Here is a 25,753-nt window from a genome sequence, read left to right as displayed (position 1 = left end):
CGCCACTGCACTCCAGCCTGGGTGACAGAGCGAGACCCCATCTCAAAAAAAAAAAAAAGATACCTTTGAGAATCTGATGAAAGCTATAATAGTCATTCCCCAGAAAAATACATATGGACACATCTACCTACCCTACCCAGAGGTAGCCACTGTTAACTGTGTGGCGTGTTTCCTTCTGTACTTTTTAGGTATACATATATATGTACTCTTTAACATAAATTGGGTCATCTATTTAATACATACTGTTTTACAGTTTTTTCCACTTGGATGTCTGTGAGATTTTTTGTATACCATTACATCTCAGTTTATCTTTCCAATTTTAATGCCCACATATATTCTATAGCATGGATTATTCTTTTCTCTAGTGATAGAAATTTGGGTTGTTGCCAGCATTTAATTTCATTGTTAGATGTAGAGCTGCAATGGACATCCTTATACATGCTTTTTTTGTGCATGTATGCAAGTATTTTGCTGGAACAGATTTAGAAGTGGTATTACTGCATGTACTTACTTTAAAAATTTTGGTAGATGGTAGACTAATTGTTCTCCAGATTACCCCACCCTTGGTAGTGTGTACTTGGTTTTCTGTATCCTCACTATACTTGATACTATTGGTCATTTCAGTAATTACAAAGTAGAAAAAAGTTTCAACAGTGGTCAGACATTTTAAAGAACTGGATCAGCAATATAAACTGACCACTTACTAGTAGTATGTCCACAGGCATACCTGTAATTTTTAAAACATTTTTTTTTTTATTTAGTGCCAGTTTGGGTTTTTTTGTTTTGTTTTGTTTTGAGATGGAGTCTCACTCTGTTGCCCAGGCTGGAGTGCAGTGGCTCAATCTTGGCTCACTGCAACCTCCACTTCCCGGGTTCAAGCAATTCCCCTGCCTCAGCCTCCCGGGTAGCTGGGACTGCTCACCACACACAGCTCAATTTTTTTTGGTATTTTAGTAAAGATGAGGTTTAACCATGTTGGCCAGGATGGTCTCGATCTCTCGACATCGTGATCCACCTGTCTCCACCTCCCAAAGTGCTGGGATTATAAGCACGAGCCACCACACCCGGCCTGCCAGTTTTTTTAAATAGGGAGGTTTCACACAGAATGTGCTCTTTGAAAAACTGAAAGAGCTGGCAGTGCTCAGCCCACAATTCCATATGTTTTCACTGCACTGAATTCAGTTCACAGCTGTGTCCTTTATCTGGGAATAAATATGCTCTTCCCAGTTGGTACCAGCAAGCCTGTTGCACTCCTTACTCTCCTGGCTTTGTAAGCATTTGAATTTGTTAACCCCCTTAGCCTAAATGAAAGAAACATTTAGCGGACAGAATTTCTCCTTAAACTGAATTTGTTGTATGCTATCATTAATGGAGAGAAGGAAGGAAAAGAAACATACTGTTAGACCAAGACAGGAAGTAACATAACCAGATAATATCATCATTGATATTTGTTGAGGTTCTGCTTGTCTGAATATTGGCTTGTTAGAAACTATGGGCTACTTATTTATTCTAAGCCCTGTTAGCTGTAAATTCTAGTGACTTGGATTATTTCAAGATTAGCTTTTTTTGTGAATATATTAGCTCTCATTTGATGTGTTATGTTTAAACTTTTTCAAAGAAATGATAATTTAGAACTTTTCAGTCATAAGATAATTTACCTAAATCCCTGTTCATACTAGCTCACCATGCCTTCTCCTATGCCTGAGTACCTGAATGTGCACTACATTGGGGAGTCTGCCTCCAGACTGCTGTTCTTATCAATGCACTGGGCACTTTCGATTCCTTCTTTCCAGGCTCTAGGGTGAGTGTTTTGAAATCTTGAATATAAATGTGATTTTGTAGTGCAAATGTACATTAAACAAAACTTTTTATTTTGGGAAGATTTGCATTAAAGGAAAAAACAGCATAACATTATAGCTTTAAGTTGTGTCATTCATATGACAAATCATGGCAGCTAACTAGTATTATCTCTGTATTTATGTGGAATAGTATCCATATTTTGTAGTTTGACTAAGTTAAGAATTTGGATGGAATATGATCAGTAGAATTGATAGACTATGGCTAGCATTTGTAACAGGCCTCATCTTTCATTGGCTCAAAGATAGAGAGACTGTAAGACTGCCTAGGTTCTTGTTTCTCTCTCATCACTACTATTTCAGTGTTCATCCCAGGCATGTTACTAAAGAGCTGAATTTTGCCTACAGTGGTTATGTTAAAAGTAGAGATAATTGTTTTCCAATCATGTGGTTCAAAAAAAAAAAAAGAAAATGTAAACCCCCATAGTACCACTACAATGACTTAGAGGGTTAGTCTTACCACTCAAGAGTACATCTGAGGTTGGGCATGGTAACTAACGCCTGTAATCCCAGCATTTTGGGAGGTCAGGGCAGGAGGATGGCTTGAGGCCAGGAGTTTAAGACCAGCCTGGGCAACAGAGTGAGACCCTGTCTCTACAAAAAGAAAAAAAATGTTTTAATTAGCTGGGCATGGTGATGCACACTAGTAGTTCCAGCTACTCTAGAGGCTAAGGGGGGCCAATCACTTTAGCCCAGAAGTTCGAGGCTGAAATAAGCCATGATCACATTGCTTACTGCACTCCAGCCTGGGACGGAGCTAGACCCTGTCTCTTAAAAAAGAGTATATCTACATTCTGCTCTGAAGAAATCAGATGAGATAGAAAATGGCCTACTATGAGAAACTCAAGCTTTACTTAAAGTTTGCCAAATGTATTTAAATTGTTTTAAAATAACTGGTGTGTCTAAAGGCAAAACAATGGAAAAAGTTAAGCCCATAGTTAGAAAGTTTTTATTCAAAGTTAGAAAGTTTTTATTCAACTCCTAGGACCCTATTCACCAGTATGATTTTGTAAACAATTCAGTTTCACATCCTGTATACCTGTTCTTCCATTTGCCAAATGGGAATAATAATTGCCCACCTGTTATCCTCAAAGACTATTTTGAATATAACAAAGAAACATGTGAACATGATTGTAAAAGGCATACAGAGAATTGAATAAAGGCATATTTAACATTATAATTTGGTTTATTAATCAGCATTATACTATGCATTAAATCATGTGCTCAGATATTATAGTTACATAGACTAAAAGCCTGATTTAGGATGGTTAACCTTTAAAATGATTGTTAGTCCTTTTTTAACATTCAATTTTCAGAATTTCTCTAGTTTTCTGGGGTTTTTTTTGTTTATAAGAGATGAGTTCTTCCTCTGTCATTGAGACTGATCTGGAACTCCTGGGCTCAAGCAATCCTCCTATATGGATGCCTCCCATACAGGCGTGCACCACCTCGCCCAACGTCCAGTGTGTTTGTTTGTAGAAAAAAATACAATGTAAATTTGCATATTGGCAATTGATTTTTTTTAGTTAGTTGGGTTAGAGTCTTTTTTCTACTTTGTAATTACTGAAATGATCAATAGTATCAAATATAGTGAGGATACAGAAAACCAAGTACACACTACCGAGGGGTGGGGTAATCTGGAGAACAATTAGTCTATTATCAACCAAAATTTTTTTAAAAAGTACTTATACTGGAGCGCAGTAGCATGATCTCGGCTCACTGCAATCTCCACCTCTCAGTTTCAAGCAATTCTTATGCCTCAGCCTCCTGAGTAGCTGGGATTACAGGTGTGCACCACCAAGCCCAGCTAATTTTTGTATTTTTAGTAGAGATGGGATTTCGCCATGTTGGCCAGGCAGTTCTCAAACTCCTGGCCTCAAGTGATCTGCTCACTTCAGCCTCCCAAAGTGCTGGTGTTATAGGCGTGAGCCTCTGTGCCTAGCCAGCAATTGACTAATTTTAAAATATTAAGTGTAGTTCAGTCATCTTGTAACTCACATTCATATGTCTAAAAAGTAACGTGGTGATATTTTTCATGATAGGCTATCAGTTATTATAATAAAACAACAAAAGGGAGGAATTTTGGGGAGTGGTTTGAACTCCTTGAATTATTTACACCACCATTGATCTTAAGTACTTCTATTAAATTGAGTATAATTATCCAATGGAAATAACGCAGATGTTGAAGAAACCAAAAATAAGGCCTCAGGAGGTTTCTGTTTATAAAATAAGTCATTTTTATAGTGGTAGCCACATTTTCCTGTGATCTGTATTGAGAATCAGTTTCAATGTAACAACCACAAGATTCTTTGTAATTAGAATAACTTGATCTAGCAGTCAAGGCCATTATGTAAACTCTTATTTTTTATACCTATCTAGATGATTCATAGATCTTATTTATGTGTTTACTTAATCATACGGATAAGGACAAAGTGCTCATGATGGAAAAATTCTATTATATGGAAATAAAAGCTATTCTAAAAGTAGAAACTGGCATTAGGTTCCTTTTTTTTTTTTTTTTTTTTTTTTTTTTTTGAGATGGAGGCTCGCTCTGTCGCCCAGGCTGGAGTGCAGTGGCACGATCTCGGCTCAGTGCAAGCTCCGCCTCCCAGGTTCAGGCCATTCTCCTGCCTCAGCCTCCCAAGTAGCTGGGACTACAGGCACCTGCAACCACGCCCGGCTAATTTTTTGTATTTTTAGTAGAGACGGGGTTTCATCGTGTTAGCCAGGCCGATCTTGATCTCCTCACCTTGTGATCCGCCCGCCTGGGCCTCCCAAAGTGCTGGGATTACAGGCGTGGGCCACCGCGCCCGGCGAAGATTGCATTTTTATCTAAAAATATAAAAGTTGGTGACAAAGTCCTAATTTTACAGAGAAAAACAGATAAGCAACATTAATCATTTTCTGAAATCAAGATTGTTTTGATCACTTTAATTGAAGGGAACAGTAACTTAAATAATTTTACTAAACAGTGCATGGTTAGTACCTTTGTATTTTACAAGGCTTCTGTATTTTACAGAGGTGTTGATTGTCAGTATACAGTTAATACTACTAATATTTTACAAGGCTTCTGTATTTTACAAAGGTACTGATTTTCTGTTTTAAGATTTGTAGTTTCAGTACTTAGAGTAATTCAGTTGTTGGTTTTAAGTTCTCCCTGCAAAATTTAGGTTAAGTGACTATATGAATAGTGGTAGATTCCATTGCGGGGTAGTGGAGAATGCTTGTCATGATTTGCCTGGAGTAAGTATGGCAGCAGTCATCTCTACCTAGATTCTTAAAATATAACCAAAAGCTCCAAGCCACCACCGTTTACCACAGGAGACTTTATTTATTGAATAATGTAATCAATAGCCTTCCATTAAATGCTAAGCCAGACAGCTGAATCTTTTAAATTACCACTGAAGCATAATGTAATGTTTCCTGTAACTTTGTAGTTTTGAAACCTGTAACTTTTTGGGTTCATTTTGACTATCACTGATACTTTTCCCTGAGGACTGGTGCCTTCAGTATTACCAGATATGAGGGGCTCAAAAGTTATATTCCTTTATGAAAATAAATAGTATAAACAATTATATAACCTCTAATTGTGAGTCCTATAATGAATGTTAACAATATAGGCCAGGTGTGGTGGCTCATGCCTGTAATCTCAGCACTTTGGGAGGCCAAAGCAGGCGGATCACTTGAGGCCAGGAGTTCAAGACCAGCCTGGCCAACATGGCAAAACCCTGTCTCTACTAAAAATTCAAAAATTAGCCAGGCATGGTGGCAGCCGCCTGTAATCCCAGCTACGCGGGAGGCTGAGGCAGGAGAATCACTTGAATCCAAGAGACGGAGGTTGTAGTGAGCTGAGATCATGCCACTGTACTCCAGCCTGGGTGACAGAGTGAGACTCTGCTTCAAAAAGAAAAAAAAGTAAACCCACAATATAGTATAGTAGTTAGAGAAAAATACCTGTACCTATTTGTAAAAGAAATTAACATATTTACTATTTTACAAGTTAATGCTTTTTTAAAAACTAGAGATGGAGGTCTCACTATGTTGTCCAGGCTGATCTTGAACTCCTTGCCTCAAGCCATTCTCCCAGCCGAGCCTCCCAAAGTACTGGGATTACAGGCATGAGCCATCATATCCGGCCTTTTTTTTTTTTCTTTTTTAACCTCAACATTTGTGTTGCTTTTTAGATGCCTTAGTGATAACCTTAACTACAGTCTCTACTCAGCTCTTTTTGCTTCTTAAAGGAAAGATGTTTTGAACATAAACTACAATAGTCATTTATTTTCCTAACAGGAAAAACTGGTAGCAAACATGCCCTTACCATCCCAAAATATTAACCTTAAATGGAGGAGTCTCTACTGAGAAATGTACTGACTTTAGCATTTCACTTGCTAAATTGTGTAATGAGGTTTAAAGGAGCATAAAGGTTCAAATTCTGTTTTTATACATCTGCTGGCTTTTGTGTCTTTGGACCACGTAACCTAAATGAGGCTCAGTGTCTGTAAATTGGGAGCAGAAACACTTCATTATGAACTACATCACATAGGTGAGATAATGAATGTAAATGTATCTAAGCCATTGCCTGCTGCAAAGTAGATAATAAAAGGTCATTCTTCTTCATTCTCTTAAAGACCATCTTTTTAGAGTAGCCTTGCTGTTTTTCTTTCCTAACATAATTGAACTTTAAAAAACATAGCTAGCTATACCATCAGGGTTTTTGGTTTGGGGTTTGGATAAATGTAAATAGATACCTTTCTGTGGTTGGTTTCTACAGTCCTTTTCCCTTTTCTTTTGGAAACACAATAATCTGGTAGGTTATTTCTCATCTGCCACTTGTGTCTTTTTTCCTTAGTAATAATTTTGGTATTCTTATCCTTTGCACTTATACTCCTTTTTTTCTGAGCTTCTCCAGCAATGCCAAGGTACTTTCTTACTACAAGATGCATAGCACAAGCCAGCTCTGATTTTTTTCCATTTATTTTTCCTTTCCTGTGTTTACTAGTAAACTACTTTGGTTAGCTGTTTCCTCCTTAAAACTTCAGAATCAGAGGTTAAAAGTGAAACTGAGTTTACTCTAACTTCCTTCATGTTAGCTTTTAATTTTTTTTAATGTTTAAAGTAATATTGAAGTATAGGATTATAAAGTAAAACCTCACTCACCAGAGGTAACTAACCCCACTGTTAACAGTTTGGTGTCCTACTAGAATGTTTCTGTGAGATACTTATTAGACAATTAAATACATACACATATTTACACATCCTATTCTTTGCCTTGCTTTTTACACTCATAGACTTCTTCCTATGTTAGTACATGTAAATTTACCCCATTTGTCCTCATGGCTTCTATTATAGTATTCCATTTTATGCACTTATTCATTCCTTATTAGTAGACATTTGGATTGTTGCCAGTTTTCTTTGTTATTATATCCAGTGCTACAATGTGCATTTTGTGGCATTGTGTATGTATTTTCGCCCACTTTTTTTAGTATGGTCATGTTAGTATAGGCATGTGTTGCCCATTTAATGATGGCTATGTAATCTGAGAAATGCATCATTAGGCAATTTTGTCATTGTGAACATCATAGAGTGTACTTACACAAACCTACTACACATCAAGGCTATATGCTACAGCCTAGTGCTCCTGGGCTACAAACCTAGGACAAACCTGTATAGCATGTTACTGTACTGAATACCATAGGCAGTTGTAACACAATAGTAAATGTTTGTGTATCTAAACATAGAGAAGTGTCCATAAAAATATGGTATTACAATCTTATGGGACCACCATTGTATATGTGGTACATTGTTGACTAAAACATTGTGCTACGCATGACTGTACTTCTATAACATAGTTTCTTAGAGGTGAAATTGCTGGGTCTAAGAAGGTGCACATTTTAACTTTCGATGGGTACTACCAAACTGTTCTCTGAAAAGATGTTGATCCAGTTTATGTTCACGTCAGCAGTATATGAGAATGAATACTTATTTCCTCACCTCTTCCTCAATTCTGGATTTTATCCATCTTTAATGAAAATAGTATCCTTTATTTTTATCTCCTTTGATTTTGTTTAAGATTGATATTTTTAAGCATTTTCTATATGAATATTATAAAATACTGGTTTTCTTTGCATTTAAACTTTACTTTCAAATGACAGGCAGTTTCTTGTGGCCAGTGATCCTTCTTGGATACTGAATGGAAAAGAGATTAGCCTGAAGTTAAAATTTCACATTAATAATTCTCAGAAAAAAAAACTTGCTGTGACTGAGTTGACAGTATTAGCATTTGTTTCAAGTATGTTCGATTATTTAATAAAATGTAATGTCATAAGGCTGTGATTCCTAACGAATGATTTCTGTTAAACATACTGATTATCCTAATTTTAAAGCTTTATTAAGAAGAAAAATATATAAGTACCATTCATTAAGTTGGACATATTTCCTATCAGGACGTTCTTACCAACTTATATCTCTCCAGAGATTTAAGGAAAGAAATCTTATAGTTTCATCATCTTATTTATAATAAAGTCTGTAGGTTTGGTTTAAAGATTGTTTAATTGTAAAAGGGCCCACAGCTCTTTTCATCAAAGTTCTCACTTCTGCCTGTTCTGTACTCGCTAAGATCAGAAATCATTTGCAGAATTCTTTCTGTGTACCATGTACTGCATTGGTCTCTGAGATACAGAAATGCGCAAGGGAGTCTCTGCCTTCAGTGAGGATACATGTGTGCGTGACACTGAAGGGGGAATGATTATGTTGAGAGAGGAATAATGTTCCTTCTAGAAAGTGAACTCTGAGCTGTATTTTAAGGGATCAGTAGGTATTAGCCAGGAAAACAAGGCTACGAAAGGACCTTCCAAGACAATAGGATAGCATTTAGTAATTCACTCAACAATTTTTATTGAATATCTATTGTTTTATTGAATATGCTTGTTCTCACCTTAGCACATTTGCCCTTGTTCTCCCTGGGATACTATTCCCCTAGATCTGATTTTTGGTTTTTGTGTTTGTTTGTTTTAATTCTCTGCCATCTTTCTCCAGTCAAATGTCACCACCTCAGAAATGCCTTCTCTAACCACCTTACCTGAACCTTCCCATTTTCTAATATACATCCTTTATACTAATGTAGAATTTTCATTACCTAAAATTATGTATAATCATATGTATATTTATATAAAATACTTGAAATTATATATTTGTTATTTCCCCTTTTTTTCATGAAGGCAAACTTAATCTCTTAATTGCTATTTCTCCAGTACCTGGCATATACTTTCTCTTTTTTATTTTTTTTTTGAGACAGGATCTTCCTGTGCCAGGTTAGAGGCTGGAGTGCAGTGTCTCTTCACAGATGCAATCACGGTGTGCTACCCCTTCAAACTCCTGGCCTCAAGCAATCCTCCCACCTCAACCCTCCTGAGTAGCTGGGACTACAGGCATGTGCCACAGCACCCAGTTAATTCTCTCTCTCTCTTTTTTTTTTTTTGAGACAGGGTCTCACTCTGTCACCCAAGCTGGAGTGCAGTGGTGTGATCACAGCTCACCGAAGCCTCAACTTCCCCAGGCTTAGGTGATCCTCCCACCTCAGCCTGCGAGGAGCTGAGACTATAGGTGTGCACCTCCACACCCAGCTAATTTTTGTATTTTTTTGTAGGGATAGGGTTTCGCCATGTTGCTCAGGCTGGTCTGCAACTCCTGGGCTCAAGTGATGCGTCTGCCTCAGCCTCCCAAAGTGCTGGGATTACAGACGTGAGCTACTGCACCCAGCCCCAGCTGATTCTTACCTTTCACCTCTTAATAACTCTGAGCAAGATATAGGACATATAGTGTCTCTGCATTTTGTATCATTAGACAACCTGAGACCTGGGAAGTTTGCCTAATTTCAAATGGATAAATAGGTTTAAGTAGCTGGGACGGCAGGCACATGCCACTGTGCTCGGCTAATGTTTTCATTTTTTGTAGAGATGGGGGTCTTTTTTTGTTTTGTTTTTTGAGACGGAGTCTCGCTGTGTCACCCAGGCTGGAGTGCAGTGGTGCGATCTCTGCTCACTGCAAGCTCTGCCTCCCGGGTTCACACCATTCTCCTGCCTCAGCCTCCTTGTGCTGCTGAGATCACTTACTTAGAAATTCAGGAGAGAACTTTTGACCTTTCTAATCTCTTGTTATTCATAGTAAAATCCTGGGTATCTCATTTATAGGGATACTAATATCTCCTCTGAAACATACAATGAACCATTTTTCTCCTAAAATTGGTTGCTTGCCTACTATAAAATAATTCTAGAGGCTGGGAGCCGTGGCTCACGCCTGTAATCCCAACACTTTGGGAGGCCAAGGCAGGCGGATCACCTGAGGTCAGGAGTTCAAGACCAGCCTGGTCAACACGGCAAAACCTTGTCTCTACTAAAAATACAAAAATTAGCCGCATGTGGTGGTGCATGCCTGTAATCCCAGCTACTGAGGAGGCTGAGGCAGGAGAATCGCTTTAACCCAGGAGGTGGAGGTTGCAGTGAGCAGAGATCACGCCATTGCACTCCAGCCTGGGCAACAGAGCAAGACTCTGTCTCAAAACAATAAAATAATTTGAATTGCTCTTTCTTTTAAAAGGTATTTACCTGTATTCAAAGCAAAAGTTTTTTTTTTAATATATGCTTTTGCTTTTAAGAACAATCTTTATTCCATTTCTATGAAATGTGAAGTTAAAGCCCCAACTTTTTTAGTTTGAATATTACTTGCAATTGTTCTTATAAACTGGCTGATTGATGAGCTAGCTACTATTTAAATGTCTAAGCATTCCTCATTTCTTATTTTGTTATCAGCTATACAAAACACAGACTTGCTCAAATCTTTCTAGAGTAATTTTAGTTTAGTAATATGCTGTTTTTAAGTATTTGGACTAGCTGTAAGGTTTATAAAACTTATTTTAATAATATCTGATTTGTGCTTTTATTACTGTTTTTAATAGGCAAGAAAACAGCATATCACTGGTGAAAGCTTACTGGAATGAACTTTTTACTCTTGGTCTTGCCCAGTGCTGGCAAGTGATGAATGTAGCAACTATATTAGCAACATTTGTCAATTGTCTTCACAATAGTCTTCAACAAGGTAAAAAGCACCTTCCTTACCTTTTCCAGGTTGTAGGACGAGGCATGAGTTTCATTAAATGTTATGACTAAGGTTAGATATCTAATAATTATTATATTAGTGTTTTAGGTACCAATGGTCTTCTTACTTTAGATAATTTTTACAATTTTATAAATTTACTAATCCTCAAAATATTTTTTAAATAGAGTGCAACAAAATGGAAAACAGTATACTTAAGTCTGGCAGGCTATTTCTGACCAGGCCTTGTGAATTTTTGTGCAACTATCAAAGAATCCAGGGTGAGCTTATGTAGAGGTGGTCAAATATTTTAAAACATATACTACTCAGCAATTTTTAAATGACCTTTCTTTATTATAGCCCTTTGAATCCTAAGATAGGTTGATTTTGTATCAATTCATCAGAATGTATTCTCTCACCTAAATAGTTCTGAAGAGTCAGGAACAATCCTTTTTATTCTGTTTTTCCTTTCCTAGATGCCAAGGTAATTGCAGCCCTCATTCATTTCACAAGACGAGTAATCACTGATTTATAAATGCTTAACTATAGAATGGCTTATGACTACCCAAAACAGTGCCCCATCAACAAATGGGGAAAATTGCCTTTTGAGCTCAGGAATTTATAAATTGGGGACTACCTTCTAGTTCTTTAGCATATTCTATTTCTTATTGTTTTATATAATTTTTAAATCATTTGCTTCCTCCTTATATTTAACAGCAGAGGGGTAATCACCTTAAAATGTCATCAAAAATAGATCCACTAGAAGGCAGCATCACATTCCCATCTTACTTATGGACTCCTACCCCTGGTTCATGTCTTATATGCCTGTAATGGTTATAAAGCCTACCTTCAGGAAAGCTATGGTTGACTAATTACTAATGGATGGGTTTTAAACATGTCCCTCTACAATAAATTAAAATCTTTATTGTAAAACTTTATTCTGCTTCAGTTTTTTTCTTCTTAACAGTGTTTTTACTAAATATTTGTTTTTATTATAGTAGTCTTGGTAGTGAAACATGTAGATGGTTTTGCTCATTTTTTCCCAACCAATATAAGCTTAAATAAAATCCTATTACCAAAATTTGAGTCTTATGTACTTTTAGTTGTCTAGTGTTTCAGATGGTTATCTTTACATCCTATCTTCTCAAAGGTATATCTTGAAAGCAAACATTTCAGCCAGGTGGGGTGGTTCACACCTGTAATTCCAGCACTTTGGGAGGCTGAGGTGAGACTGCTTGAGCCTAGGAGTTCGAGACTAGCCTGGACAACATTGTGGTACCCCACCTCTACAGAAATTTTTTAAAAATTAGCTGGCCATGGTGGCACATGCCTATAGTCATAGTCCCAGCTACTTAGGAATCTGAGGCAGAGGATTACTTGAGCCCAGGAATTTGAGGTTGCAGTGAGCTATGATGGCACCACTACACCCTAGCTTGGACAACAGAGTGAGAACCATTTCTTTAAAAAAATAAAAAGGGTGGGGGGGGGGTGTTGGGCGCGGTAGCTCACGCCTGTAATCCCAGCACTTTGAGATGCCTAGGCGGGTGGATCACGAGGTCAGGAATTCAAGACCAGCCTGGCAAACATGGTGAAACTCCGTCTCTACTAAAAATACAAAAAAATTAGCCAGGCGTGGTGGCAAGCGCCTGTAATCCCAGCTACTCAGGAGGCTGAGGCAGAGAATTGCTTGAACCCAGGAAGCAGAGGTTGCAGTGAGCCGAGATCGTGCCACTGCACTCCAGCCTGGGCGACAGAGCGAGACTCCATCTCAAAAAAAAAAAAAAAAAAAAAAGGAACCATTATGTTTAGAGTTTTCTTTTTTTGTTTGTTGTTGTTTTTTAACAAGCCAAGTGCCATAAACATCCAAATCCATTTTTTATATATAGTTTTTTCCCCAAAAGCAATTACCATGAGAAAATAATTCATTTTTTAAAAGTACTTTTACAACATCAAAAGAATTAAGATGAAATATAAACCTGGCTGGGCACAGTGGCTCACACTTTGGGAGGCTGAGGCAGGCAGATCACTTGAGGTCAGGGGTTCAAGACCAGCCTGGCCAACATGGTGAAACCCCATCTCCACTAAAATACAAAATTTAGCCATTCATGGTGGCGCTCACCTGTAGTCCCAACTACTCAGGAGGCTGAGGTGGGAGGATTGCTTGAACCCAGGAGGCAGAGTTGCAGTGAGTTGAGATCGCACCACTGCACTCCAGCCTTGGGCAACAGAGCGAGACCCTGTCTCAAGACAAATAAATATAAACCTTTCTACTTAAGATTTTTATACAGATTATACTAACAGCTTGTTCTTGAATGAATAATATCTTAAGATTAGTTTTAGCTATAATTGCAGAAATACTTAATTTTAAACATTTCTACATTGGTTATACTCAAAGCTTGAAATTCATGAGAGGAAGGCCAGGCACAGTGGCTCACACCTGTAATCCCAAGACTTTGGGAGGCATAGGTGGGCTAATCACTTGAGCCCAGGAGTTCAAGAACAGCCTGGGCAACATAGTGAAACCCCATCCTACAAAAAATACAAAAATTAGCTGGGTGCGGTGGCATGCGCCTCTAGTCCCAGCTACTTGGGAGGCTGAGGCGGGAGAACTGCTTGAGTCCAGGAGGCAGAGGTTGCAGTGAGCCAAGATCACTGCACTGCACTGCCACCTGGGCGACAGGAGTAAAACCCTGTCTCAAAAAAAATTTAAGAATTAAAAAATTTTTCAAAATTCCTGAGAGGGAAATATATTGGATGAAAGTAGTTGTTCATTTTAGACAAACACTAGAAGCATTTGTTTATTTTTAATTAAAGATAAAATGTCAACAGAAAGAAGAAAATTATTGATGGAGCACATCTTCAAACTACAGGAGTTTTGTAACAGCATGGTTAAACTCTGCATTGATGGATACGAATATGCCTACCTGAAGGCAATAGTACTCTTCAGTCCAGGTATATAAACATTTACTTTTTATTCAAAATAAAATGTTTCACGATGTGGAGAAATAGAAGCCCTCATATGTTGCAAGTGGGGATGTAAAATGGTGCAGTTACCTTGGAAAAGAGTTCAGTAGTTCTTCAAAAGGTTAAACATGGAGTTATCATATGACTCAGCAGCTTCACTCTTGTCAGCCCAAGAGAAATGAAAAATATACATCTATGCAAGAATGTGTATATAAATAGTCATAGCAGCATTATTTATAATAGTCAAAAAGTGGAGACAACCCAAATGTCGGTCAACAGATGAAGAAATAAATTTAATATATACATACGATGGAATATCATTCAGCCATAAAAGGAAGGAAATTCTAACACATAATACTGCAACACAGATGAACCTTTAAAAGTTCTGCTAAATGAAAGAAGCCAGTCATATTGTTTGATTTCATTTATATAAAATACGCAAAATAGGTAAACCTGTATAGACATAAAATAGATAAGTGGTTGCCAGGGACTAAGGAGAAGGAAGACATGGGAAGTGACTGCTAATGGGTAGAGTGTTTTTTTTGGAGTGACAAAAATTTCCAAAATTAGATTGTAGTGATAGTTGTACAACTGTCAGTATATTCATACTAAAAACTATTGAATTGTATACTTTTTTTTCTTAGACTGAGTCTCACTCTGTCGCCCAGGCTGGAGTGTAGTGGTGCAATTTCAGTTCACTGCAACCTCCGCCTCCTGTGTTCAAACGATTCTCCTGCCTCAGCCTCCCCAGTAGCTGGGATTACAGGCATGTACCACCACACCCAGTTCATTTTTGTATTTTTAGTAGAGACGAGTTTCACTATGTTGGCCATGCTGGTGTTGAACTCCTGACCTAAGGTGATCTACCCGCCTCGGCCTCCCAAAGTGCTGGGATTACAGGAGTGAACCACCCGCCTGGCCTGAATTGTATACTTTAAATTGGTGAATTTTAAGGATGTTAGACATTTATATGGGTATGAAAAGGGAGGTTGAGAAGTCAGTGAAATAATATGATAGACCTTGGCAGGGTGCAGTAGCTCATGCCTGTAATCCTCACATTTTGGGAGGCCAAGATGGGAGGACTGGTCAGGAGTTTGAGACCAGCCTGGGCAACATAATGATACCTCTTCTCTACAGAAATCAAAACAGAAAAAGTTAGCTGGATGTGCTGGTGTGCACCTGTAGTTTCAGCTACTTGGGAGGCTTAGGTGGGAGGATCACTTCAGCCTGAGAATTTGAGGCTGCAGTGAGCTCTAATCACGCCACTGCATTCTAGCCTGGGTGACAGAGGGAGACCCTGTCTCAAAAATAAATGAAAATGTAAAAAATGTTATAGACCTTTATTTCTGTTGTCACGTCAACATTTGAATTCTTAGGTGTATTTTTTTAGGCATTACTAAATGGCAGAATGAGAGATGACTATTGCTATGTTGATGGGCTAGATTTCCAAACATCTTATATGAGTTACCAACAAATAAAAAAAAACTGGTTTCTTGTTTTCCTGCCAGTTTACAGTTTTCACAGATGGTAAAATGACGGTAAGCTCTCAGTGATCAATTTCTGAATAAGAGAAATTGACTGTTCTCTTAGGTTCTGTATTTTTCATTCTGATATGTTTCTGTTCTTGTGCATCATAATAAAATTGTCTGAGGAAACCTGCTTCTTTCTATCAGTAATACCAGTAAGAACATGAAAGCTTGTACTATTTCTTCTAATGTTTCTTATGAGTTAGTAACGTATGTCTCTATTCTTAGCACAATTTGTCACCTTTATTTTACTTAGGTGAAAATTGAAGGAACATAGATTCGAAGTTTAAATTCTAATGTAATTTTATTTTACTAAGTATTTTTAGGTTTTTCCATTTAGTACTTTTTAAAATTTTCATCCATGAGAACAGAGCTTTCCATATTCAACATTTCTTAAGCTATGCATAATTTTTATGAAGTTCTTTTAATATTTCTGTTTTTGTGTAATGTTATAGTGACCATTGAAATGCTTATATAGATTTTTTCATATTTCTTATTTTTCTGATAGAGATGATATTTGTGGTTTCATAATTTCTTATATACCTTTTTACCTAAAAATAGAATTTTTGACTTAGAAAAATATGGCACAGAATATAATCTGCAAATATTTCATGGATTTAAAATGCCTTTTTTTTTTTTTTTGAGACGGAGTCTCACTCTGTTGCCCAGGCTGGAGTGCAGTAGCACCATCTCGGCTCACCACAACCTCTGCCTCCTGGTTTCAAGCGATTCTCCTGCCTCAGCCTCCCAAGTAGCTGGGATTACAGGTGCCTGCCACCACACCCAGCTAATTTTTTGTATTTTTAGTAGAGACGGGGTTTCACCATGTTGGCCAGGCTGGTCTTGAACCCCTGACCTTGTGATCCCCTCACCTCGGCCTCCCAAAGTGCTGGGACTACAGGCATGAGCCACCACACCCAGCCTTAAGATCTCTTTTTAAGCTGAGCCATTTACCTTTTGCTCCTATTAAAGGCAAAGTTATCAAATGCCTTCTTACTACTTTTGGAATGGAGAGAAAGCTGTTTATTTTGGTAACACCCACTTATTTTTTATTAGTTGTTAGCATATGTATACGAGATAAAAAATAATTTTAAATATGTAAAATATAGTGCTTGGTATATAGTAGGTGGCCTCAATCAATATTTGTGGAATGAATGAGCCACACTTTCTTTTTTTTTTTTTTTTAAGACAGAGTTTCGCTCTTGTTGCCCAGGCTGGAGTGCAATGGCGCTGTCTCGGCTCACTGCAACCTCTGCCTCCCAGGTTTAAGTGATTCTCCTGCCTCAGCCTCCTGAGTAGCTTGGATTACAGGCATGCACCACCATGCCTGGCTAATTTTGTATTTTTAGTAGAGATGGGGCTTCTCCATGTTGGTCAGGCTGGTCTTGAACTCCTGGCCTCAGATGATTCACCCTCCTCAGCCTCCCAAAGTGCTAGGATTACAGGCGTGAGCCACCATGCCCGGCCTGAGCCACACATTTTATGATGGGGCTTCTGTTTTGACTATTCTTTCTGTCTCTTTTCATATCCACTCTGTCTTAAACGAACATTCAGAACTAGGGTACCAATGTTTTCTTTAATGTTTCAGATCATCCAGGCCTAGAAAACATGGAACAGATAGAGAAATTTCAGGAAAAGGCTTATGTGGAATTCCAAGATTATATAACCAAAACATATCCAGATGACACCTACAGGTATCTAGAGTTAAATTCTATATAATTAAAATAATTGAAAAACCTTTTGTGGATCTGTTATCTCATTATTTCTACTCTCACAATAATTAAATGTTTTAGGCAACCTTAACTTTGAAATACTAATGCTATAAAAAGCAGTATTGCATTGTTGCAAGTACGTTACATAAAATATTTCATCCAGTTCTTACATTTTTTATAAAAGGAGACTTCAGCACAGAGAGGTTAACTTTGCTTAAGGTCACACAGTAAATGATAGCACCTGACTGTGACCCAAGTAGTCTGACTCTAAAATCCAAACTCTTTTTCTTTGGATAAAATAATGAATTTTGTTAGCAAAAGGAGGATAAAAAATAATCAAGAGACCAGCCTGGACAACATGGTGAAACCCTGTTTCTACAAAAAAATACAAAAATTAGCCCGGCGTGGTGGCGCATGCCTGAAGTCCCAGCTACTCAGAAAGCTGAGGTGAGACTGCAGTGAGCTGTGATCATACTCCTACGCTCCAATCTGGGTGACAGAGTGAGACCCTGTCTAAAAAATATTAAAAAATAAAAACAAATACCATTAGATTGTTTTATAATTAATTTTGAAACATGGTTTATGAAATTCACTCCAAGCTATTTCTCACCAATATTCTTTGAGAAAAATTCTTTTTTTTATAAGAGCCACTTTCTTTAAAGAGGGATATTATAGCTGAGAGGTTAATCACCTGGTTATAGAGCCAGAGTACCTGGATTTGAATTCTGACTCCTGCACTTGCTAGCTTCATAACCTTGGGCATGTTTCCTCACCTATAAATGGAGATAATACTAATACCTACTTTTTACAATTATTTTAAGGATTAAATCAGTTAATATATGTACAGTGCTTAGGACTGTGCCTATCATATAGTAAGGGCTATATAAGTGTGTTTGCTTATAATAAATAAAACATTTTATTAGTTTGGCATACTTCAAACTAGTAAAATAACATTTTTACATATAATAATTTTTTACATATATTAAATAATGTAGATTTATAAGCCAGTCTCATCTCAAATATCAGCCTTACTTTAACTCGTTTTCCTATTCTGCTTTCTACCAGTTCTGTAAAAGCTGAGTAATTTGATGTGGATGCTGAGTAATTTGAGGAGTAGAGCACACAGCTCCAGGAAGATAATCCTGGGGGCTGCTGGTCTAATTTGGTCTGAGGTGTTAAGAGTGCAAGGCGTTAGGACAGAAGGATAAACCCACCACAGTCTTTTTGAAAAGGTGGTTTTGTTGTGGTTGTTTTTCAGCATCTTTAAGTTTTAAAAGTTACTCTATGCCTCATTATAGAAATAAATACAGTATTTAAATTTTTTTCCTTTGTGACTGCAACTTTCTCAGTTTTTTACATTGTTGGTTACTTAAAAATAATACATTATCCTTGGATAGTAGTTTTCAACTTATAAGGCACTTTGACACAAGATAGGGTCTTACCCTAAGAAACCTCACTACCTGGCACAGAAATTGGCAGGGATCATTTCATTCATCCTCACAACAGCACTGTGAGAGACAGTAAGTGGCAAGCACACATTTATATAAGTAGTGGGCAGTTCAATCAAGATTTGAACCCAGCGGTCTTGATTCCACATTCTGTGCTTTTCCCAGTAATAGCAACTATTGCCTACTTCCAGTAGTTTTTTGCAGAGCAAAACCAAGAAAATGTCTTACGTCCTGATAACACAAAACATTGCCATTTTTAAAACCTGAAATGAGTTGCTAAGTCATTCTTTTTCTTTTTCTTTTCTTTTTTTTGAGATAGAATATTGGTCTGTCACCCAGGCTGGAGTGCAGTGGCATGATCTCGGCTCACTGCAACCTCTGCCTCCTAGGTTCAAGCAATTCTCATGATTCTCTTGCCTCAGCCTCCCAAGTGGCTGGGGTTATAGGCACGTGCCACCATGCCTGGCTAATTATTTTTTGTATTTTTAGTAGAGACAAGGTTTCACCATGTTGGCCAGGCTGGTCATGCCCAGCTGATTTTATTTTATTTTATTTTATTATTATTTTTTTTTTAGTAGAGATGAGGTTTTACCATGTTGGCCAGGCTGGTCTCAAACTCCTGACCTCAAGTGATCTGCCCACCTCAGCCTCCTAGAGGTGAGCCACTGGCACCCAGCCGCCATTCTTAAATGTATAACTTGGCCCGGCACAATGGCTCACGCTTATAATCTCAGTACTTTGGGAAGCCAAGGCAGGAGGATTGCTTGAGCCCAAGAGTGTGAGACCAGCCTGGGTAATATAGTGAGACCCTGTCTCTACAAAAAAAAAAAAAAAACACACAATTAGCCAGGTATAGTGGCACACTCCTGTAGCCACAGCTACTTGGGAGGCTGAGGCGGGAAGGATCACTTGAGTCCAAGGAATTGAGGCTGCAGTGAGCTCACACCACTGCACTCCAGTTTAGGCAGCAGAGCGAGGCCCTCTCTCAAAAAAAAAAAAAAAAAATTGTATAACTTGATGCATGGTTTAACGACTCAGTTCCACAGTCCTTACAGCCAAGTGGAGGCAGTACAGTGTAGCATTAAGAGCAGGGCTTTCCCCTGTGGAGTCTGTCAGACTGCATTAATAGCCAGGTAATTGCCATATGTTCTAAGGCTTGAGAATACTAAAGGTTTGATTTTAACTTTTGAAAATGCTATCTTTATTAAATTAGGCCACATGCAGAAATTACTCATATTTTTCTACTAAATTTCTTTCTGGTTTACAACCTTGTTCCTCTCCCTTTTTTCTTTCTTTTTTTAGGTTATCCAGACTACTACTCAGATTGCCAGCTTTAAGACTGATGAATGCTACCATCACTGAAGAATTGTTTTTCAAAGGTCTCATTGGCAATATACGAATTGACAGTGTTATCCCACATATTTTGAAAATGGAGCCTGCAGATTATAACTCTCAAATAATTGGTCACAGCATTTGAAAACGGCGACTGCAGTGGTGTAAACTTAACTGTTCTTTGCCAGAACACAAGACACCAAATTGAACTCACTGCTTTTGAGGCATCTGGAAATTTTTACTTTAAAAAGTAACCAGAATCCAAGGTATTTTTATTTTAGCTTCCTTAAGAATTTTTGAAGTGACTGGGCAGGCAGCAGAAATTAAATGAATTTTTCTTCCTGATTCCTTTAAATGAATATGAAACACTACAAATTTATTCTTGGTGAAGATGATACCTGAAGCTGTCACCTCTTGATTATCTAAACTAAGCGCTCATTCTATTTTATAAAACAAATAAATTAGTCTCTTTTTTCTGAATTGTGTTCTAGTCATATTTAACTTCATTATGAACTAGTAAAAATACTTAATGGTCAGAAATCCCTAAGGAGTTAGTTCCTTGCATTTTACTCTGCCATAATAATTTTTGTTTAATTACCATATCAAAATAAGATTATTTTATGCTTACTGGTATAATGACAGTATTAGAACTATAGGAAATAATTGAATATATATTTTTTGTCTTCTGTAAATATCATGGTGTCCCTTAGCATATACCACTCTCATTGCTGGCAGTGAGACAGGCCATTCATGATCTTAAGAGTTGACATTTTTAATGTATATTATTAGTTACAAGCACTTTATATAAAAGAAAATTGTTTTTGAGAATAAGCTAGTGTTGATATTTTAATATTTTTAGCTTACTGCTCGTGTTTTTGTTTTTGTTTTCGTTTATAGAGGTGGGTTTCACTATGTTGCCCAGGCTGGTCTCAAACTCCTGGGCTCAAGTGATCCTGCCTCAGCCTCCCAAAGTACTGGGATTACAGGCGCGCGTCACCGTGCCTGGCCTACTGCTGTCTTTGAAAATAACAGAGACTAGCCAGTTGTAGTGGCTCATGCCTATAATCCCAGCACTTTGGGAGGCTGAGGCAGGCAGATTGCTTGAGCTCAGGAGTTCGAGACGAGCCTGGGCAATATAGCAAGACCTCATCTCTGTAAAAAGAAAGAAAGTAATAAAGACTAATTGAGCCCAAAGTGTTTCACTATTTCAAAAAAGATATTTAAATTGTTGCTCTTTCATTCCATAAAAAGGATCTGATCTCTCTCCCACTTTTCTGACCTGAGTTAGAGCTTCCCAAACCTGTCATGTATGGGTTTTAGCCAATTTCTTTTAGATCACTAAAAAAACTCACCCAATATGTCAAATAATGGATTTATCATAGCCAGTACATGTTCTCAAGGCAAGTTTAAACATTATTTTGAAGCTATTGATAATTTTTTAAAATAAAGAAATATTCACTGATTTTTTTCACTGTAAAGCACGGGAGGGCTGCTTTAACAACAGTATAAGAATCAGCCTGAAGCCTTGTTACTGCTACAACAAATTCATTTTAGACTCCTCGGATGTCTTCCACAGTAATTTATTCTTTTAGCAAACCTGATACTGATAACTGTTTCTTTGCTTTGATTTCTTGATGAATTATTTTGGTATGTTTGTTGATTTTTAAAGCAAACACGGATAATGCACTCAGAGTACATTTTTTGTAAAGATTTTTGCAATAGAAGAAAAGCTGAAGTTTTTGTGGGGATGTGGATTTTATTGCTTACTACTTTATAGTAATCAAAAGTTTGAAAATATCAACTTACAGTCTTTACCAGTTTACTAAGGGAAACTTTTTTCGCTATTTAAAACATGATCTTAGTCAGCAATTTTATTTATAATTATCAGCTAAAGAAATTACATTTAGTATAATACTCAAATGGAAAAATCAGTAGTTTATACCTTTATAAATATAGTTTAGTAAGCCAAGGAATCAGGGAAATAATCCTTTAAAATAATGTACTAATAGTTAAGATGTTTCAGGTGTTTTTTCTGATTAAATTTGCTACTATATTTGGAAGACTTTTTAAAACTATATTAAAATGTGACTTGCATTACAAATTTCTGTGTCTTACCAATATATTTGTAAATATATTATTCATTTTCCTTTTCAGTGATTGCTTATCCTTCGTTTGTTCCATTGTGCTTTCATCTATAGCAAGTATAGATCTGCTATATTAAGAAAGCTCTAATAAGAATCGCCACTGATATAATAGGTGACTCTTAGGTGGGGTGATTTTAATTAAAGTACTTCCAGGAAGAGAAAAACATGGAAACATTTCTATGTCCTATATTTTAGGATTATTTACAATTCAATTTGAAGACTCCCAGCTAAATACTGCAGATTAGCTTTTGTTTTCTTTCCTGAAATCTCAGTAAAATGTCCATAAAATATAACTACACGAGGACAAATGGAACAGGAGAGAAGAAATCAAAGGATAGAGTAAAGTAAATTTTTGGAAAACAAAATGCAGGTAGAGAAAGAATGACTGATTTAGTAGAACCAGAACTGAAGAAGCTTTAACTGAGTGACTGCAAAAGGCAATGCAATGAGAAAGAAGCCATACCAAACAAGATGCTCAGTACCCTGAAGGAAACAGTGCTCAGAAGAAGAGATGATGCTTGAGACATAAAAAAAATAGATTGGTGGCAAGTCTGGATACAGAATAATTAGACTGTCTTTCCCCAGCCCTACTTAAGTTGGGTGGAGGCCAGGCACGGTGGCTCATGCCTGTAGACCCAGCACTTTGGGAGGCTGAGCGAGGCAGATTGCTTGAGTCCAGGAATTCGAGACTACCCTGTGTAATGTAGTGAAACCTCATCTCTACAAAAAAAAAAAAAAAATTAGCCAGGTGTGGTAGTGTGCACCTGTAATCCCAACTACTTAGGAAGCTGAGGTGGGAGGATGGCTTGAGCCCAGGAGACCAAGGTTGCGGTGAGCTAAAATCATGCCACTGCACTCTATCCTGGGCAACAGAGCCAGATCCTGTCTCAGAAAAAAAAAAAAAAAAAAAAAGGTGGCCACTTTCTCTCCTCCCTTTTCAAGCAGGAGGAGGCCAGAGATAATTCTTCTGAGAAACTGAACTGGAAGAGCATAGGATTTAACAGGATACCAGGGATAACAAAAGGTGTGAATAAGATACAGGGTTGAAAATGTGGAGGAAGTGAAAATCCACATCTGGAGGCCGGGAGCGTTGGCTCATGCCTGTAATCCCAGCACTTTGGGAGGCCAAGGTGGGTGGATCACGAGGTCACGAGTTCAAGACCAGCCTGACCAACATGGTGAAACCCCATCTCTACTAAAAATACAAAAACTAGCCAGGCATGGTGGCACACGCCTGTAATCCCAGCTACTCAGGAGGCTGAGGCAGGAGAATTGCTTGAACCCAGGAGGCAGAGGTTGCAGTGAGCTGAGATTGTGCCACTGCACTCCAGCCTGGGCAACAACAGAGCGAGACTCTGTTTCAAAAAAAAAAAAAAAAAAAAGTCTGCATTTGGTTGATATGTAGGCTTGCTACCCTTTTCCCAGGATACTGGCAATCAAGTACAGTTTTCTCTGCCAGGTTTTTTTTCTTTGGAGAAGCTAAATGGCCTCAGAGAAAAGGTCTCCATTTTGGTTATCCCTTAATGATAAAAAATAAATAAATAAAGCCTGTTTGCCACCTTATCACTCTTCAATGAAGCCCTCCAATTACCAAGTCATGTTTGTACGTATTGGGTTTCCATTCAGTTCTTTAGTGCCCTATTATTAAATGTGAACTTACAGCCCAGGATAGCCAGATATTTAAGGAAAATCTCTATACATGAGAGACCAGACATGAGGGGTGGCGAGCAGATACAAAACGCAAAGATCAGAAAAATATTCCCCAAATATAATTAATATCTTGAGAGAAACCAGATGTATCCATAAAAGGAGAACAGAATTTCCCCAAAAAAAATTTTGGAGCAAGGAATTGCCCCTAGAAATTAAAAATGATAGTCAAGGCAATTCATTAGAAGGATTGAGAGATAAAATTGAGGAATTCACCCTGAAAGTAAACCCAAAAGACAAAGGAATAGAAAATAGGATAGAAATGATAAAATCAGAGAATCAAACAAGGTCTTTTTTTTTTGGCAGGGGGTAGGGGGGTTGAGTCTCACTCTGTTGCCTAGGCTGGAGTGCAGTGGTGCGATCTCAGCTCACTGCAGCCTCCACCTCCCAGGTTCAAGCAATTCTGCCTCAGCCTCCCCAGTAGCTGGGATTACAGGCACACGCCACCACACCCGGCTAATTTCTTTTTGTTTTTAGTAGAGACAGGACTTCACCATGTTGGCCAGGCTGGTCTCAAACTCCTGACCTCAAATGATCTGCCCACCTCGGCCTCCCAAAGTGCTGGGATTATAGGCATGAGCCACCGCACCCGGCCAAGGTCTAACACTTTCAATACTAAGAGTTTAAGAAAGGGAAAATAGAAAAGATTTCAGAAAAGGAAATTATTAAATAATGTAAGAAAAGTTCCACAAAAGGACACATGTCTGTGGGTGGAAATGATCCACCATTATAAATTTTAAAAGATATGGCATCTTGAAATCACAATATAGTCAAAGAAGACAACTACTATTTTTAGCAGTATAGAGGAACAGATACTCTGAAGGCCTTTGATCTATTAGCTGAGTTCACCAAATTGAGATGACTTCCTAAAGAAGGCTAAGGTTGTTTCAGGTCAGTAGTACCCCCTGTGTCCTGGCAGAAGCAAGTGTAAATCTTCTCTGGAGAAAATATTCATAATTGAGACCAGAAGTTGAGAAAGGAAATATTTTTGGCTTCATAGGCCATGCAGTGTCTGTTAAAATGACTCAAAAAGTGCTAAAGTAACTATACACAACATAAATGAGTGGGCATACCTGTGGTCCAATAAAACGTATACAAAAACAGGCAGTGAACTGGATTTGGCTCTTGGAGTATAGCTTACCAACCCTTAATTTACAATCTTGATATTCTCACAGATTAGGCTCAACCAAATATGAGTGCACAAAATTATCAAACTCACAAGGAAATAAGCAATACATAAAGACCCTCAAAGACAGTATTAGATATTAAAATTGTCACATGCAGAATGTAACTATATGATATGTTTTAAGGAGAAAAAAATTGAATCTAAAAGTAAACAAGAAACAGGAGCAGCAAAAATAACCAAGTAGATTTGAAAAGCCAAAAAACATTTAGAAAAAATTTACTGAAATTAAAAAATTAATGCCTGGTGAAAGATGCCTTGAATGCATACGTTTAACCCTAAGTTCCTTCTAAAACTGCATTAAAACAGCTAAAGGTTTGTGGGTTGTTTTTATTTTTTTTAGACACCAAGTCTCAATGTGTTGGCCAGGTTGGAACTCCTGGGCTCAAGCTATGTTCCCACCTCAGCCTCCTGATTAGTCTCCCAGCCTCCTGATTAGCTGGGCTACAGGTGTGAACTGCCACACCTGGTTTGCTTTATGGTTTTTGTTTGTTTTTTAATGCATCTTACAAAGACAAAAAAATGGGACAGAAATAAATGATAACCACAACTTTTTGAAAGCTAAAAATAGATTAGTAGTGATGATCCTAGCAAACCTGAGAAGGACTTTTTATCCTGCAGTGTGAAAAAAACTGTGAAGCAATCTGATTTGTACCACAGATCCTCCAAAATGCTCTTGTACTATGACATCTCTGGAGGGGAAGATGAAGGATTTGCTGAAAGTCTATTTTGGAAGTAAATACACACCCACCAGAATGATAAAATTTTAGTCTGGCGAAACCAAACGTAGA

General features: G+C 37.7%; 1 protein-coding gene across 5 annotated transcripts in view; it reads left to right on the top strand.

The window, feature by feature from the left end:
- Positions 1-20,408, top strand: part of NR2C1 (nuclear receptor subfamily 2 group C member 1) — a 52,387-nt gene extending 31,979 nt beyond the window's left edge. Inside the window, exons 10-14 of one of the 5 annotated variants that reach the window (XM_008960345.5) lie at positions 1,680-1,801; positions 10,810-10,949; positions 13,776-13,898; positions 17,025-17,130; positions 19,899-20,408. In XM_008960345.5, coding sequence (XP_008958593.1) covers positions 1,680-1,801; positions 10,810-10,949; positions 13,776-13,898; positions 17,025-17,130; positions 19,899-20,073 — 666 coding nt within the window. In that variant the 3' untranslated portion in view covers positions 20,074-20,408. Of the gene's footprint in view, positions 1-1,679; positions 1,802-10,809; positions 10,950-13,760; positions 13,899-17,024; positions 17,131-19,898 lie in introns of all 5 variants that reach the window. The other 4 variants (XM_008960344.4, XM_063593570.1, XM_034934250.3 and 1 more) reach the window with 4 other exon arrangements.
- Positions 20,409-25,753: the final 5,345 nt, after the last annotated feature.

Source organism: Pan paniscus, chromosome 10, assembly GCF_029289425.2.
Source record: "Pan paniscus chromosome 10, NHGRI_mPanPan1-v2.0_pri, whole genome shotgun sequence".
Lineage (NCBI taxonomy): Eukaryota > Metazoa > Chordata > Mammalia > Primates > Hominidae > Pan > Pan paniscus.
This window is presented reverse-complemented; position numbering and strand designations above follow the sequence as displayed.